Source organism: Sminthopsis crassicaudata, chromosome 6, assembly GCF_048593235.1.
Source record: "Sminthopsis crassicaudata isolate SCR6 chromosome 6, ASM4859323v1, whole genome shotgun sequence".
NCBI classification, from domain to species: domain Eukaryota; kingdom Metazoa; phylum Chordata; class Mammalia; order Dasyuromorphia; family Dasyuridae; genus Sminthopsis; species Sminthopsis crassicaudata.
Genome location: NC_133622.1, coordinates 84,596,663 through 84,614,521, shown reverse-complemented (window position 1 = coordinate 84,614,521; position 17,859 = coordinate 84,596,663). Strand labels below are relative to the sequence as shown.

The following is a 17,859-nucleotide window of genomic DNA, read 5'->3' as shown; positions in this document are numbered from 1 at the left end:
TAAAATCAGGGAATACAATAATCTCAGAGGAATTAAAATTATGCATAGCTCAAAGGGCAAGGTAAAGAAGTGTGGGGATCTGTGGGTAGGCTACAGCAAGATACTAACAATTTCCGAGATGTTATAAAGAGGAAATCATTTAGAGTATGTCTAGCCAAAACAGAGATAAGCAACCAAGCAAAAAGCATTTAAGTACCAACTACATGGTACTGGGGATACATACACAAAAAAGCCCTGGTTTTTAGGAAGCTTAAGTTCTCAAGAATTAGAGAAAACCCTGTATGGCACCCCCAAATTAATAAAAGGAAGGAGATCAGGGTAGATATTGTGCAGAGGATAAAAGTATAAACATAGGCAAGAATCAGGGAGGATAGAAAAATGTGAAGAATGCATTCATGATTGTAGTAAGAACAATAGTTAACTAACATTTGTACAATAGTGTTTTATGGTTTGCAGAACACTTTACCACATTGTTGACATCAAAACTGGCTTTTTTTCAATACCTGTTTATTTCCTCTACTGCCATGAAGGGCGCAAGACAGCTAGTGAGTCACAAAAATATTCCAAACACCATTCAATCACCAGGAAAGGTTCGATTTTCACAATGGCAAGTGAGCTTCTGATCTAGCACTGGGTCTTAGTTCCTCCAAGTCTTCCCACTTGACTTTTCTTTATGCTTTTGAGAACCTTGAGCATGGTCTTAGATTTTCTGATACAACTTAAGGAGCTCAGAGAATTCACTCTAATACTGACTGCACCATCAGGAATTTCAGCCTTTTCTCTCCACCTTGAGGCTATTTTCTTTTATATGTTGTTTTCGTAATGTGAGTTTCTAGAGAGCAAAGATTGTCTCATGTTCTCCATTTGTATCACAAGCACATAGTAAGTGCTTAATAAATGAACTAACTAATTAATTTATTCATTCATTTAATGCATATTTCAATGTTTTAATTCATTACATTAATATTTCTGTCACCAGCCACTATCTAGAATTATTCCTTCAAAAGCCTATCTGATGTGATTAATGAGAAGTGATGAGTGAAACAAAGAAATGTTAATTAAAGCAAATGTTAAGACATCTTTTCCATTAACTAAAACATTCTCTATTCTCTAACAAGGTACTATTTGAAAACAAAACAAAACAAAATTTTACATGAGCCAAAGGATGACTTCACTTTTCAACTAAACAGGGCCACTGTCAGACTGAAGAACTTATGAAAGAATCATAGAACAAGGTGCCTGATTAGTCTGAAGTTACACCTCTCTTTACCTGGGGATTTGCAGCCAGGATAGTGTAATTTCCATCATCGTCTAGGGTGGAGGCTGTAGTGTGAAGAGAGCAGGTTCCATCAGGATCTCTTTGAATGCTGTAGTGATCACTTCTTGCAGAAATTTGTTTCCCATCTTTGAACCAATAGATCTGCAAAGAGAAATTACAAATAAACAGTAAGGGAATGGAAGAACTTCCTTTTCGACTACTCTTTATTTTGTTATGTGCAAAATTTCCTTCACTAACACCCTGCACTTAGACACTCATTGTTATGGGTGAGGGGTAACCCTTGTTTCTCAAGAGCTATTCCAGTGCAATAGAATATCTGCCAGGGTTTGAATGTCAGCTCAGTGATGGACAGTTGGCCTTTTGTCTGAGAGCAGCCCAACTCAATTCAGAGACCTTCATCGTAAAATATGGTGGAGAAGTACTTAATTTTGGGGGCATGGGAAATGTACAAGACCATCTATTAAGGCATGAAAGGACAAGAATCTGGGTTAGTAGAGGATGTACCAACACAAAATGAAATAAAAGATATTTAAAGAAATAACATATGTACAAAATAAAGTATGTAGCCATAAGTTAATAAATTACAGGGTCAATCTGAGAAAAGAAAACATGGAGTAATTGAACTTCTCTTGGAAATGATCTCTTTCTTTCTCTAAACTGGAATTCTTTATTGAAATTGTGCCTATTCTTTTCTGGTAGCATAATCTTAGTTTCTTATCTGAGCCCAAGACCCATCATTCTCTTTCCCATTAAATGCCCCATTTTACTTCACCATTTACATCTTTCAGGGATCTCTTTATCCCCCACCAAAAAAAAAAGTGATCACCTTTCCCTCATCAAATACAAATATAAAAAAGATAAATATTTATTTACAAACTGTCAGTTTAGTTTTCCTCACTGAATTTTGGTGGGCTCTATGTTGCTTATATAGTTTATACTAAGCGAATAAAGGGACTACACTATGTCTGTTTCATTTCCTTCTTTACATGTGACATAATTTCTAGGGTATGAGGTTGAAATCTTATATCTAAATAATCAATGGTTTTAATTTTTTCTTTGTATCCTCAGCACTTGGCATAGTGCTTAACCAATAAGTGCTTACTAACTGATCTTCCATTTCCCCCTACATATGGACTCTTCTGTTATCTATAAATAATATACAAAAGGCTGCCTTTATCTTTCAAAATAAAACAAAAAGACTACTTATTTGCTTATTGTCTCTGCCATTAGACCAAGGGCTCTGTAAGGGCAGTCTTTTGCCTTTGTATCCTTAGCACAGTGCCCGACACATGTGGTGCTAACCAAATGTTTATCAAGCGACAGTGTGGTCCAGAAATCATAAAAGCTAATGTGGTCTTGGGTTATGAAAAAAGTCTTGGCTGCTGAGAAGGAGGCGATAATTCTGATATTCTCTGCTCTGGTCAGACCACAACTATGGTATTGGATTCAGTTCTGGGCAACACATTTTTTGGAAGGACACTGTTCACTGGAAAACATCCCACAGGCAATCAGTTGTTGACAGGCTCGAGATCATGACATGCAGTTCAGTTAAAGGACTGGGGATATTTCGCCTGGAGAAGAAAAGACTCAATTGGAGGGTGAGGTAATGGCTGTCTTCAGATCTTTGAAGACCTGTCATAGAGGGAGAAGGACTCAAGTTTTTCTCTCTGGTGTCAGAGGGTAGAACTAATTGTTAGGAGTTGGTAAAGGGGAAAATTTTAGTCTTTCCTTAATGAAAAGCTTCCTGACAATTAGAGCTATCCTAAAATGAGACTGCCTCAGGAGGTAAGAGGTTTCCCTTAATAATCATTAAATAATAAATTAAATCATTACCATTATTAGTCATATAGTATTTATAGTATAGTATTGTCCAGTACTATGCTAGACCAAAAACCTTCAACAACAAAAAATAAGCCCAATTACTGCCTACCTTCATGATGATATTTTATTGTAAGAGAATACAAGAATGTGGTGGAAGCTGCTGAGTAGACCCTAGTAACTAGGGGATCAAGAAAAGACTCCTATGAAAGATGGGGCACAGTAAATAGACTATTGAATTTGGAGCCAGGAAGTTCTGAGTTCAAATCCTCACTTGGATTCTTACTAGCTATGTGACTCTGGCCAAGTTATTTAATTTCTTGGGAAGCAATCACTGGGAGCAGTCTGCCAACTGTTCCTGCCAGTACTACAGTCCCTGATGATTCAAAAAGGAAAATTCTTGCCACTGAAGTCATTGATGCCCATAAATGGTTCAGTGTCAGAAAATGATATCATCTGGGTAGTGGAGATGACACATCCATTTTGCATATCTATCTATATCTATCCTAATTTGGCTGCACTTGGGTATATTTGACATTTTTGGCTTAGATAAAAGCTTGTTCAATTGTGGTTGTAATCTTATATGCAAATGTTTGATCTGCTCACTCATTTTATATACTATATGCCTGGAATTGCAAAGATCCTTGGGCAAGAAGGAATCATAAGTGGAAAAAGTTTAAGAAGCCCTGATCTAGATCTCAGCTTCTTAAAATGTGGTTTGCAACTCCATGTGGGGTCTTGTAACTGAATGTGGGAGTGATGAAATTATGATTTATTATCAATAAATGTTTGATTTGTATACCTGGGGTCATATAAAAATTTCTCAGGCGAAAAGAGGTTGCAAAAAAGGAGTCATGAGTAGAAAAAGTTTAAGAAACCCTGAGCCAGATGATTTCTGAGGCCTTTTTTGCGTCTAAATCTAGAATCCTGTGACCTGCCTGCAAATGTGGTCTTCATAGCTTGTGAGAATTAAATGCATAAGCTCCTTTGCAGACTTTTTCCTCCCAACTGTGAGCCACATGCCTCCCATATTCCCATGGTACCCCAAAGATTCCTGTCAGACCTAGTTCTTTTCCCACTTTCTATCACTGTAATAACAGGAGGGGGTCTGAGAATGGGGAAAACTGAGTTCAGCTTCACAATTCAAAAACCTGTGAAATCCATTGTTCTTCTTTAAAAAAAAAAAAAAAAGAGTTAAGAAATGAATTTCAGGATGTCTGGGTTTATTTCTGCTGTTTCAGTGATAAGAAGCAGAACCCTTAAGATGTCAGTATGCTTAAGGTGCTCATCACAAGACTAGTACCCCATAGAAGCATCATATTTATAATATAGTTATAAATCCCATTTTCCAACACTTGTGCTAGAAAATGTGATTTTTCCTCATTCAGATCTTTGAGATAACAACCTAGCAAACCTATACAAGTATCTAGGATAAGCCAAAAGTATATTTGAATCTGCAAGCTAAGGACCTAAGGGGATGAATTACATATTTTAAAAAATAAATTACAAACATAATTGATTGTTTCCTCTCTTTGAGTCTTTAAAAAGTATTTGAACTCTGATATTCCACAAACTTTCTGAGATTACTTGACATTTATTTTGCATATATTAATTATCTAATTATTTTAATGTATATTTCTTAAATTTCACCTCCCTCATTTTTTCGTGGAAGTGAGGGATCATGAGGGTGGAACATTGGCAACCAGTCGAATAGGTTGCAGAATTTTGCTGAAATAATTTTTTTCACTTTGTTTTTAAGGGATAAAGCCCTGAGGGAAGGAAGAGGGGTTAGTGGATATGCTTACAAATGAAAGTGATATAAAAGCAAATATTAATTTTTTAAATATGCATTTTTTGGTAAATGATCTAAAGATAGAAATAACAATAATGAGGGAAATTCCTCCACCATTGCAGCTGCAATAACAACTGTCCCACAAGTTAATCTTAAAGTCAGAGTGCCCAGAGTCATACAACTTGAATCCCAGCACTGATGCCATTCCATAGTGTTTCTTATACATTGAACTATGTTAAAAAGAAATTAATTATCTCTTCACCTTTGATTGATAGTGGAAGGAAGTACTGTAATCTTAACATTAGGATAAGTTTCATTATCTTGACCTAGTTTTTTAATGAAAATGAGAAAACATAAATAATAACATGCACTTCTGTCTTAAACAGAGTTGTGCTAGTAAATGTTTAACAACCAGCCTGGGGGTGGAGGAGGAGAGAGGAGAAATGTAGAAATGTATATTTGAATGCTCTTTGAAGTTTAATCTACATTGTTAACATTTTCTCCATAATTTTCTTAAGCTTAACAACAACAAAATAATTCAAATTATGATTTATTCCATTCATGGTGGAATGCCCATGGTGTGAATTAAAATTTAACAATGGGCTTTCCTGTACTATTACCACCTGGCACTAAGGAGGAGCTGCTGATATGCCCATGGGGAAAGAAAGACTATTACTGTATCAATCATTATTCTCTCCTGAAAGAAATTAATGACATACTCAAAAATTTCCAGACCTTTCTACAAGTCCAAGGATATTGAAGGATAAAAGATGAAGTGAAGGTTGTGTGAAGGTTATCTTTGTTTAAATTCCTGAAAGCCCTTTAGGAATTTTATGAGTTAGATAAATAATTTCTACAATAAATAGTAGGTATATTTGTGATTAGGATATCCAACTAATTAAAATCTCAATTCACAGAATTACACAGGAAACCAATTATATTGGAAAAAAAAAAAGCTAATGGATCCATTCTTGCACTAACAGCACTGTTGTAATTAAACCTCTCCCAACAAATTATTTTTTCTAAAAGAGTAAAAGGCTCAATTTCTAATCTTTGAGTGCATGAATCTTCAAAATGTAGTTTTCATCATATTTATTTTTCAGGGTCAGTTAACTGTAAATTCACATTATCCCTAAATTTTTTTTAACATTAGGCTTCTTCTCTGATAAAATCAGAATAAATAAAAGAAAATTTAAAAAGTAAAGTTTGAGAAAGGAAAGTACTTTCTGATGGATCTCCAGAATACACAGACTATCCTGCATCTTCTTTACCCTTTCTCCATCTGCATCATGTATTATCTGTTGGAAAGGAGAATCCTAATTCCTTGCAGTTAAGAAAATATTGCTTTTAGAGAACTATTATCACAGTTCACCTTTGGCTTTGGATTCCCAGACACTCTGCACGTGAATGTCACCGGCATGCCCTCAAAGATCTTGTAATGTTTCAGCTTCATCTCGAAGTATGGTGCCATTCCATTCTCTGCCGGCACATCTCCTTGTTGTGATTCATCACCGGAGTCATCCAGGGGAGACCGCTCCAGCCTGTACTCTATTTCACTGATGAGTCTTTGCTCACAGCTGGACACTTTGTACTCCTGCAGTAAGCAAAGAAAGGTCACGATAGCATCCAAAAATCCCATCCCATGTGGCAAAATGTATCTCACAAGCTCTATCATCCTACTCCATAAGGTATTTAAAAGGTATTAGGCTTTTTTACATATGGAAAATATGGTGCTACATTGATGGAAAACATAATCTGGGCTCGAGTTAAGTTCCTTATAAAGCAGAACATCTGGAAACGTGTACATATGATATTTGAAATTGTTTTCAAGTCCTATCATCCAAAAAAAAAATTTGAGTATTAGTTTTTTTTTTCTTTCTCTCAGAAATTAAAACAACAACACTATATATATACACACACAAACATATCAAGGCCATGTATTTTCGAATAGTTCATAAAAATAAAATCCAACCCAACACTGGTTTCTTTCCTTAGGCTGAAAGCAGATTTAGGGTGGTGTGCCTCTCCAGAAGAATAACAATACATATGGTCAACAGCTGTAAGTCTACATAAGACTGTTAAACACATAGATTATAAGAAAATGGTACCCTGTCCTTGTCTCTCACTCATGACAATATCTGGCCTTCCTGCCTTCCCTCTAACCTTCTCTTCTACTCCATGTTTCTGATATGAACTGTTCTGCATCCTTCTTTAAAAAAAAAAAAAAAAAAAAAAAAGACTAAAAAGTCAAGCAAAATTTAGATTTAAAAGTGAACCAATTAAAATTAAATAGAAGACACGTGTTGGCAGCTTGCTAACTATTAAACTAGGTCTTCTCATTCTCTAATTGTGAATTATAACATTCACAAAATGATTAATTTAAAAATATTAGACCACGAGTTTTAACTATTGCTCTCTTAAATAGGTCACATAATATAGGTCATATAGTGGAACAAGAATTTTTTGGATACTTGCTCTTGTCTTTGAGCAGCCTACATAGTTCAGGGTGAGTCAGTCCCATCCTTCATTTTTCTTATAGACATACTTATTTTATGAAATGTTTGTATTCTTTTGGGAATAACCCAAATGTGCTTGTTTACTCAAGTAAAAACAAGCAACTCAATGGCTTTCAAGAAAGAAGTACAAAAAGAGATAAATCTCTTAAAACAAATATTTGGCCAGCTTCTTTGTCCATGTTCTATCAAATTTCATTAGCAAATGTGATTATCTTTTTACAAAAAAGGCAGAACAGATGTAAAAGAAGGCAACACTGGGTACCAAGCATCAGCTGATGATGGAAGGAAGATAGAATTACATTAGAATATCTAATTTAATGACAGCAAGTCTGGAGTTGCAGTAATGCTATTCAGCTGAAATAATGTTAAAATATAAATTGGTAACATCATTTAAGATCAATTTGTGATAGTGAAAGATAGCTATCTGTGTAGATAAGGAGGGATAGGAAAAACAACAAAGACACTAAAAGAATGATAGACAGAGGAAAAAAGAAGAAAGGTGAAAATGTTAACCTTTTGACCATCCTGAGAATTCACTATAGAAGAAGCATGAAGAGAACCAATTTCCTGTAATGGCAGAAAAAAATAAAGGTGAAAACTAGTGGTATACATGAGTAGGACAACAACACAATTTCTGGAGTTTAGTTAAAATGGAATTGTTAGATTTAATATTGAACACAAGGTGGGGAAAAACTTTTAAGATTTGGATGTCATTGCTGATATTTAAGTAGGCCATGAGGAATAGTTAGTTTATTGGCCCTTTAAACTTGTGTTAAAAGGCAGTTTTCTGACTTGAGACAACATCTGGAAAGCCCAGAGACAAGATCCAAAAGATAATGTAACAATTTCAATGGGTATAGGAAGTGTTTTCCTCCATGAGGAAAGCTTAAAATACCACTTTAGGCCTTTTAAGTATAATTGCCCAATTCTTATCTTAAATTTAAAAAAAAAATTTTGTTTACATGTATTCCCCCAGTTCCTTAGGAAGCTGTGGTTTCTTAATGAGAAATTTTCATTAGATAGTAATCTCCTTGAAGGCAGGGACAGTTTTGTTTTGTTTTGCTTTTTTTTTCATTTTTGATTATCCCCAGTGCACAGTATAGTGCTTGACACACAGGCAGTTCTTAGTAAATGTTTGTTTACTGAGGGATTGATTAAAGCATCATCACTAAAAGATCCCTACGCTATAGGTTTCATTGATAAACGTTGTTCTCTGGGCAAAATACTGAATAAAAGGAGAGAATAAATAGAAAGATACTTAAAAGGAGAAAAGATGGAGTGGTGAGGAAGGAGGGAGGAAAGGAGAAGAATGTGATGATCCTCACTCATATTACATGAAAATTATGGTTTCACTATTTTGTGAGTCTTCCCCAATCCCCGCAGAACTGATCCAAAAAGTCAAACAGTAATGATTTTTCTATTTTCTCAGGAATCCAAAAACAATACAGCACCTGTGTCGCAGGCTCCTCTTCAGGTTCATGGATATTAAAGACCGTGGCACTGTCCGCACCTAGCAGTCGACGAGCCATTCTTTCCTCGTAGGTTAATCTCTAAAGAGGGGAAGGCGAGATGGAGAAAAGAGGTAGAGATTAGAAATTAAGCTGCCTCAAGAAAATAACAAGAACAAAACAAGCATTTTTCTACAGGTCCCCCCTTTCCACCTTCATCCTCCTGCAGAAGAGGCTTTGGATTTCTCTCTTGTGCCTCAGTTGGCCTTCTTGATGCTTCTGAAAACATTATGCAATGTTGAGTGATGAGATCATTAATTTTGAGAGCCACCCGGGGGGACACAAATTTAAGGTGAGTAAGTAAGCCACGAGGCAGAAAAGCATATGGGAAACACATGGGATAGTTCATAGTTTTAATGTTAAGACAAATGCGGATGTCACATGGCAATAGGTCTTCAGTAAAATTTCTTTCTCTCAGTATTTCATGTGACCTCATAACATTTCTTTATAAAGAAACTTTTAGATTAGTTGATAGTGGTGATGACTTTTCTTTTTGACTTCTTCAAGTAAAAGAACTTTGAGCGATTCCTGTACTTTGGTATCTGAGATGGGATCTATATCTACCTATATATTTTTATCCATATGTATATCTATGAATGGAATAATCATCCAGACTCTTTGATGTGAATAGAGCAGCCTAGAAAGGACTTTGAAAAGGTATTTGCCAGCGTGTCATCTGCTAATCCTTTTTTTTTCAACTTAGCGGCTAGTTGATCACTGGGCAAAGAAAAACAATCATTTTCAGCCTGGTCTAGTGGAAAGAGCACAAATTAAAGGTAGTGGATGTGACATTCAAAGCCCACATTTTATGTTTACTGTCTAAGTGACTGGGCAAATCGTTGAACCTTTGTGCATTTTAAATATTGGGCAAAATGAGAAGGATGGAGAAGAGGGACCTGTGATCCTTTCTAACTCTTCTTCCATGATCTATAAATGATTGTTTCAAAAATACATTGAGTCTATTACAGTATAAGAATTAGTAGATTACTATGTTGCTATTTAGCTTATCTCTTCTCTTCTAAGCATTGCTTCTTTTAAAGGAGTTATTGTGGAGACATAGCATTCTGATGGTTAACTCCAAAGGTGCCCCTCGTGAGTTCTATTCTTTTTATACAAAAACGTACCCTTACTCATCCTTACTCAAATTCTTACTAAGTTTGAAGCTTCAGTCCAGCTAAACTTAAAATTCCTGAACATGGACCCAAAATTTATTGGAAGCATTATGGTCAAGAAAACATGATGGGAAAACTTACAAAACTAGGACTTTCTTGTGATGTGCCCAGTATCGGTTGGTGTTGATCCCAGCTATAACCAGGAAGTGAAACCAGGAATGTGCCAAATTAAAAACAGCCCCAAAGCTTTAACAATTTCCAACTTTAGATAAAGAATGTTTGTATTGTGTGAGTGTGTGTGTGTGTGTGTAATGTAAAGGAGAAGGTAGGGGTTAGCAGGGGACAATGAACATGCAGGGTGTCCGTGTTCAAATAAATTCTCTCATCTAAAGAAAAAAGTTGCAATAAACTAATTGCCATGTCTTGCATAATAAGTCTTGAGCACCACACAAAGTTCCCTTTCTAAATAGCCATTTATTCTTCTATTGTCATTATTTCACAGCAAGACTACTGAGACCAATCTGAAGTCTCCTTCTTAAGAAATAGGCTTTGAGACTAAACCAGCTGTATTTTCAATTTTGTATCCTGTGTCAGTAGGTCACTGAGGCAGCCCATAAGCTTGGAGTCAGGAACACATATGTTCAAGACCTGATTCAAACATTAGTTATTACCCTAGGTAGGGCACTTAACCTCTCCAACTCAGTTTTCTCATCTGCAAAATAGGAATAATAGCACCCACATCAGAGTGTAGCTGTAGTTCTATATAAAAGTTAGCTCATTTTATGTCTATGTCCTATGGAGAGAATTAATTCTTTGTATAAAGAAGGTCCTGGCTCCCCCCCCCCAAAAAAAAGTGAGAGAATAACATGTGATACTAGGGAAGTTTTTTTGGACAATATCTTCTTCCATATAGGGAAATCTTGATCCATTTGTTTTAAAAAATCATGAATATTTGGGGGTACCTTATGAATGCCATTCACTGCTGAACTGGCATGCATTTTAACTTAATTAACAAGTACAAACAGCCTGTGGATTTGCTCCAACCAAGAGACATTCCATATGGAATGTTTAAAAAAAAATTGGAAAGGTGCCTTTACCTAGCTTGAAGAAGTTGACATTAAGTATTTGTTTTAGTATTTCAAGGGCTTTTGGTTGACAGAGCCAGGAAGTGCTTCCAGATCATGTACATTTACACATGCAAGCACTTATTTTAAGAAGTCAATATTTTCCTTTTGTGGAAATCTTCTGCAGCCAGAAGAATTATGGGTAAATTTTCATTTGTGTTCTATTTCTTCCTGAAGTGAAATTAGGATGCCCTTCCAATTAAAATCGGCATTCAAAAACATTCTTCTTCCATGACCTTGTTATGGTTCTGTCCTCTCACTTTCTAAGTTCCCTGATAAAATATGCCTGGAATGGTGACTTTTTTGACTCTGAAAGAGACTCCTGTACAGGGAAGGTCATACCAATAACCCTTCTTCCTCCTTCCATATAAAAATCAGGTAATGATTCCTGCTCTCAGTCCAGACAGAAGCCTAAGAGGATTCTCTCTGCCTGAGAAGCAACTGAACTCTCTAATCCCTCTGTCCCAACTGTCTTTTTGAGGACTGGGACCTACTGAGAGGAAGCTCAGCAGTGAACATCGAAGAGGAACTAGTTGTGTCTAATGGAGTAGAGAAAACATCTTGTACTTTCTTACAAGACCCTGAGTTTCTTCACTCAGCTTTTCTGTGGCATAAAGATCAGAGTTAATTTTTCTCTAGCTTTTTTTTTTCCTAGCTAATAAGAGAGATGAGGGACTTCTGTTTTTAGAAACCAGCTTCATTCTTTCTAATTCTGGGTTCAGCATCTAGCTGTGGTCTGGCACAACTGACTGGACAGGTCAATGGGGGCAGGAAAAAGCAAACCTATACTCATGAATAGAAAGTACATGTAGGAACAGAATCGAAGGGAAGGAGACCTTCATTCTAACACATATTCCTGGGCAGATACAAACCACTTTAGACCTTCAACTCAATTTGCCTGTATCCCTCTCCTCTCCATCTTTCCTTATTTTCTCCCCAGACTTCTTTTATTTCCCTGCAGCATAGCCCAAAAAAGCAAATGGTTCAGGAGAATATATTGAGAACTGTGTGGAGGAAATATAATGTCATTCTAGTCTCTCTCCCACTAAGCCCCCAGTTCCAAATTCAAAATATGAACTCTGAGATTTAAAGCAAAAGATGAAACTAAACCCAAAGGGTGTTTAAGAAATGTGCTTAACACATGTATTGTACTTAGACTATATTGTAACACATGTAAAATGTATGGTATTGCCTGTCGTCGGGGGGAGGGAATAGAGGGAGGGGGGGTAATTTGGAAAAATGAATACAAGGGATAATATTATAAAACATATATATATATATATATATAATAAAAAAAATTAAAAAAAAAAATAAAAAAATAAAACACATGAAATTTTATTTCCAAAAAAAAAAAAAAAAAAAAAAAGAAATGTGCTTAATAAAGTACGCAGCCGTTTTCCAACCAGCTAACCAAGGGACCCTTTGAAGTCCAAGGCCCACATTTATAATTAAGTACCGGCTGTCCATTGTTCAGGAGGTCCTCTTTGAAGCGAAGCTTCCTTTCGAGGTCTTGAATGACAGCATCCTTTGTGCCTTGAATCTCTTCATCAGAGGCTATCCGAGCAGTTCTGCTGGCCTTCTTTGGAAATCCCCTGCAGGACAAAGCACAATAGGATTCCTAAAACACGATAGTGTCTTGCGGTGCATATGAATCTTTTAGCTCCAGTTCAAACAGAAAGACAGAGCATACAGTCCAACAGCTTGTCACTCCCATTCTTTTCTCTGCTATGTCTGCTGCAAACAATAATGGAAAGAATCATGAAAGGTATTGCTACAGTTTGAGTAACCTGCTCTTGGAATGTCTGTGGGCTGAAAAACTGACATGTTTTTACAAAGGCAGCATATTTCACTAGAACTAAATAAGGGCCAAGGACAACTAGGATCTTAGTTTTAAGTTTTAGTGCTGTTTTGGCCACTAATGGCTATGACCACCATCAGCGATTACTTTCATTTTACATAAACTAAATCTCTGATGTATTAGGTCCATTTTTTCCCTTAATGTTAAGTATTCCCTTAAGATCACATTCTTTCTTTGAGGCTCAGGAGATTTAGAACCTCATGAGGTGTTCTTGGGGCCACTTAGAATTCCAAGAGAGAAGAACTGAATCCCTTATCTACCTCTCTTCCCCCAAAGGATTTTGGCTGGGGGCAGAGCCAACATTTTGGGGCTATGGAAATAAGCAATCAATAGTGCTAGGCCTTTGGTATATAGGGATCTTACTTTGTCTAGGCGCCTGTCTATCTGTCTACTGTGTCTTTATTTTCTCTACCTTACCCTTCTTCTGCTTGACTTGGGCTATTATAAGTTAATGATTAAAGTCCATGATTCCTGAAAAGAACACAATTCAATGCTTCAATTATAGAATAAATAGCTCTGATATTAGAGAAACTTAGCAACATGAGATCATATCATTCGTAGCACCTGGTTTTGTGGGTACATACAACAAAACTCTGCTGGCAGCTGGGCTGGACCTGTTGAAATGAGTATTAAAAAGCTGTACTGCAGAATATTACAATTTTACCTTCATGGTAAAAAAAAAAAAAAATCAATAAACTTGAATGGGAAGATTAATGTTAGGATTATGCCCATGCCATAATATGCTTTCTTCCCAGATCAATCCCTCATGGGAAAATCAGTCAAGAAAAAAAAAAAAAATAAACAAACATGAATTAAGTGCCTACTACATGCCAGGAACTGCACCAAGTACTAGAGATCCAAAGAAATGCAAAATAACTGGAGATAAATAACCCCTTTTGTAGGATTAAGAGGGGTTGGGAAAGATTGCCTATAGAAGGTGGGATTTTAGCAGAAATTTGAAGGAAGTCAGTTAAGCCACAGTAAGATTGCTCCTACTTCCACTCTCCCAGGAAGTTAGGAGCTACAGCTGAGGTTAGAATGTCTCTTAGTTTCTTTAAAACTAAAATCTAGATCTTATCATTTTAAAAAGATTCTGGTGATGACAGAGGTCCAAAGGATTTTCTTTGCTGGATAGCAAAGGTGGACAGCTAAAGCTTTTACAGTAACATCCTTGAGAGGAGGATGGGGAATTGATTTTTATTTCAATGATTCAAGCAACGCAAATGAGTAATTTCAAATGCAGAAAAGTCCAAAGGACCAAAATCTTATGACTAAACTTTTAAAGATGTTAATGATCAATAAGACCCTTCTTAGTTCTAAACAGATGTTCCTGGGATTTCATAATTAAGAGAGTTTTCATATCGGAACAATTCTACCATTTTATACTTTTACACTGAGAGCTATGCACTTCTTTCATGTAAAACTGGAGAATGCAGATTATTTTTTCCAAGGGAATAAACCTAAATTATTAGCCAACATGTGAGAATATACCCCAAATCACCAGTAAGAAAAATGCAAATTAAAATAAGTCTAAGGTTTTACTGTACCCCCATCAAATTGGCAAAGTGAAAATTATAAGTGATGAAGAGAATATAGCAAGATTGGAACATGAAAACACTTGTTGAAGATGTGTCCTGGCTCAGTCATTCTGGAAACATAAATGACCTAAGTATCACTATTAAGTACATACCCCAAAGAGGGCAAATACACACACACACACACACACACACACACATGTCTCGTATATCAAAAAATATTTTTGTGGAAGCAAAAAAAAAATCAGAAACAATTTTCTCACCTATTGGGGAATGACTGAACAAGTTTCAATGTATTAATGTAATGGAATATTTTTGTGTCAAAAGCAACGGCAAAAAATCAGAGAAACTTAGAAGAATTTGCATGAACTGATACAGAGAAAAATACAGAACCAAGAGAACAATTTTCACAATGGCAATGCTAATGTAAAAGAAAAGTGGACTTACAGAATAACAGAACTCTGATCAATGAAACCTGACAATCTATTTTTTTTTCTTTTCTTTTTTGAGGCTGGGGTTAAGTGACTTGCCCAGGGTCACACAGCTAGGAAGGGTTAAGGGTCTGAGAGCAGATTTGAAATCTGGTCCTCCTGCATTCAAGGCTGGTGCTCTATCCACTGCACCACCTAGCTGCCCCTGAAACTGACAATCTTAATTCTAGAGGTTGGACAGTAAAACATACCTTCTTTCTCTATGCAGAGAGGTGGTGGACTACAGAAATAGGGTACTTTCAGACATGGAAAATATGTAGCTTGTTTTGCTTAACTATATAACATATATACACACATATATAATCAACTATTACATATTATGTATATGTATATATATGTGTGTGTGTGTGTGTGTGTGTGTAGGATTCTCTCTGGCCAAAATGTAGCATAAAAGCTGACACAATCATGATGAAAACAAGAATCAAAAAATAAATAAATAAAGGTGGATGGGAATGAAATGACCTGATCTTATAAGCTTATGTTTTATTCTGGCTCAACTTAATTTACATGCTAATCCAGAAAATGTTTAATTTTACATAAGATAGCTGGATTTCTCAGACATAGAAAAGATAAGACAATTTTAATCAGGGGAGTATTATGCCTGGCTTTTGTTATATGAGAATGTTTGGCTTTGAAACTATTTGTCTTTCAAGGCTAGCAGAATGAAGCTGAGATGGTCCATAAGTGATCCTGAACTGATGAAGCCCAGAATCTGGTAGCAGGAAGGAACATCTGCTAAGTGATCTTAACACCAAACCAAGCCTACATGTAACCAGCAGAGCAGGATGTAACTGAGTCTATGTGCCCAGCAGTACTAGGAGATCAACTGAGCAACATGTCCAATGGAAATGTCCTACCAACTGGCAGCATGATAGTAGTATCATGAGAAGATGTGGATTGTAAGAATTTCCCCTTCAATCTTAAAGGAGGAAAAGGGACCCACATGTGCAAAAATGTTTGTAGCAGCCCTTTTTGTAGTGACAAGAAACTGGAAACTGAGTGGATGTCCATCAATTGGAGAATGGCTGAATAAGTTATGATATATGAGTGTTATGGAATATTATTGTTCTGTATGAAGTGACCATTCGGATGATTTCAGAGAGTCCTGGAGAGATTTACATAAGTGATGGTAAGCGAAATGAACAGAACCAGGAGATCATTAAACATGGCAACAACAAGACAATATAATGAACGTGGCTCTCTTCAACAATGAAATGATTCAAATCAGTTCCAATTGTTCAGTGATAAAGAGAACCATCTACACCCAGAGAGAGGCCTGTGGGAACTAAGTGTGGGCCACAACATAACATTCTCACTTTTTCTGTTATTGTTTGCTTGCATTTTTGTTTTCCTTCTTAGATTTTTTTCCTTTCTAGATCTTATTTTTCTTGTGAAGCAAAATTACTATATAAATATATATACATATATTGAAGTTAACATATATTTTAACATATTTAACATGTATTAGACTACCTGCTAGCTGGGTGAGGGGTGGGGAAAATTTGTAACAAAAGGTTTTGCAAAAGTCAATGTTGAAAAATTACCCATGCATATGTTTTGTAAATAAAAAGCTATAATAAATTTAAAAAAGAAAAAAAAAAGAATTTCCCCTTCATATGGCTATTTGTATACTATATTTTTATGACACATGGTCCTTGTTGCATATCCAATATTTCCACTGGCAATATATATATATATATATATATATATATATATTTATGGGAGAGTATGCACCAGATTTCTGTGGTAAAATGTTCCACTTTGCTTTTCTTTATGTGCCTTTTCATTTAATGCCTTTATTCTGGTTTGTGTCCTCTGGCTAAAGAAAAAAAACACATCACTGGGGGCTCATCATAATTTAGAGTAGAAGAGTTTTCATAAGAGCCTTGAACCTGGGATCATTATTCTAGAGGTCCCAAATGTCAAAGGAGAGTCTTGAGGTAAAATTCCTCTCTGTTAGAAGACAGAGTTCCATGACATATATGTCTGGTGGCAGTTATTGGGATGTGATGTGAGGCAGTGATGGTGATATAAATAAACATTGCTAAAAATATTATTAAATTAATTATTTAATAATTAAATTAATTAATTTAATTAATTAATAATTAATTAATTAATTATTAAATATTGATTAAAATAAAATAAGGGAGAGAAAACTGAGATAACTAGAAGAAGAAAAGAAGACTAAAGACAAAAGACTAAAGTAACTAAACTAAACTAACTACAGTAACTAAAGTAACAAAGGAGAATGTTTCTAGTTTGGACTTCCAGTAAACAACTAACAACCCACTTTATGAGGAAGGATTAGATACACATTTCTCAAGTTACCTTAGTCTAAAATGGAATGAATGCATTGGGTAATATAAGAGGCAAGCCATTCATTTTTCCTTGGGTTCTTGCCACCCAGGTAGTTCATCACTCCAGGTAGTGCAATTAAAATCATCCCTTCACCCAAATAAAAACCACAGTCATTTTGTGTTATTTTCCCCCTCCCTCCACCCCTTTCTAGCCTTCCCTACTGGTATGCCTTAGACAGGTACTATTTAGGCTGAGAGGAAACTGCCTTCTCTTTCATTCAAAAGATTACTTCCCTTTAACCAATATAACATAAGTTACATGAATTTATTTGATTTAGAGTTGCATAGACTACAATGCTAGAAAGTAACAACCTATTGGTAAATAAATGTTCCAATTACAAAAGAAATATAGAACATGGTTCCTGCTCTTAGGATGTCTACATTTTAGCCGAGTATCACATATTGAGCAAAAGAAATTGTTATTAATATTAAATTGTGTCATAAAGGTTCTAAATACAATGGAGAAAAC

General features: G+C 35.7%; 1 protein-coding gene across 7 annotated transcripts in view; it reads right to left on the bottom strand.

Annotated features, from left to right (window-relative positions):
• Positions 1-17,859, bottom strand: part of PALLD (palladin, cytoskeletal associated protein) — a 463,990-nt gene that overhangs the window by 26,952 nt on the left and 419,179 nt on the right. For all 7 annotated transcript variants that reach the window (XM_074272636.1, XM_074272637.1, XM_074272638.1 and 4 more), the window contains 4 exons: positions 12,606-12,741; positions 8,857-8,955; positions 6,262-6,483; positions 1,271-1,420 (listed from right to left, as the gene is read on the bottom strand). In XM_074272636.1, coding sequence (XP_074128737.1) covers positions 1,271-1,420; positions 6,262-6,483; positions 8,857-8,955; positions 12,606-12,741 — 607 coding nt within the window. The remainder of the gene's footprint in view (positions 1-1,270; positions 1,421-6,261; positions 6,484-8,856; positions 8,956-12,605; positions 12,742-17,859) is intronic.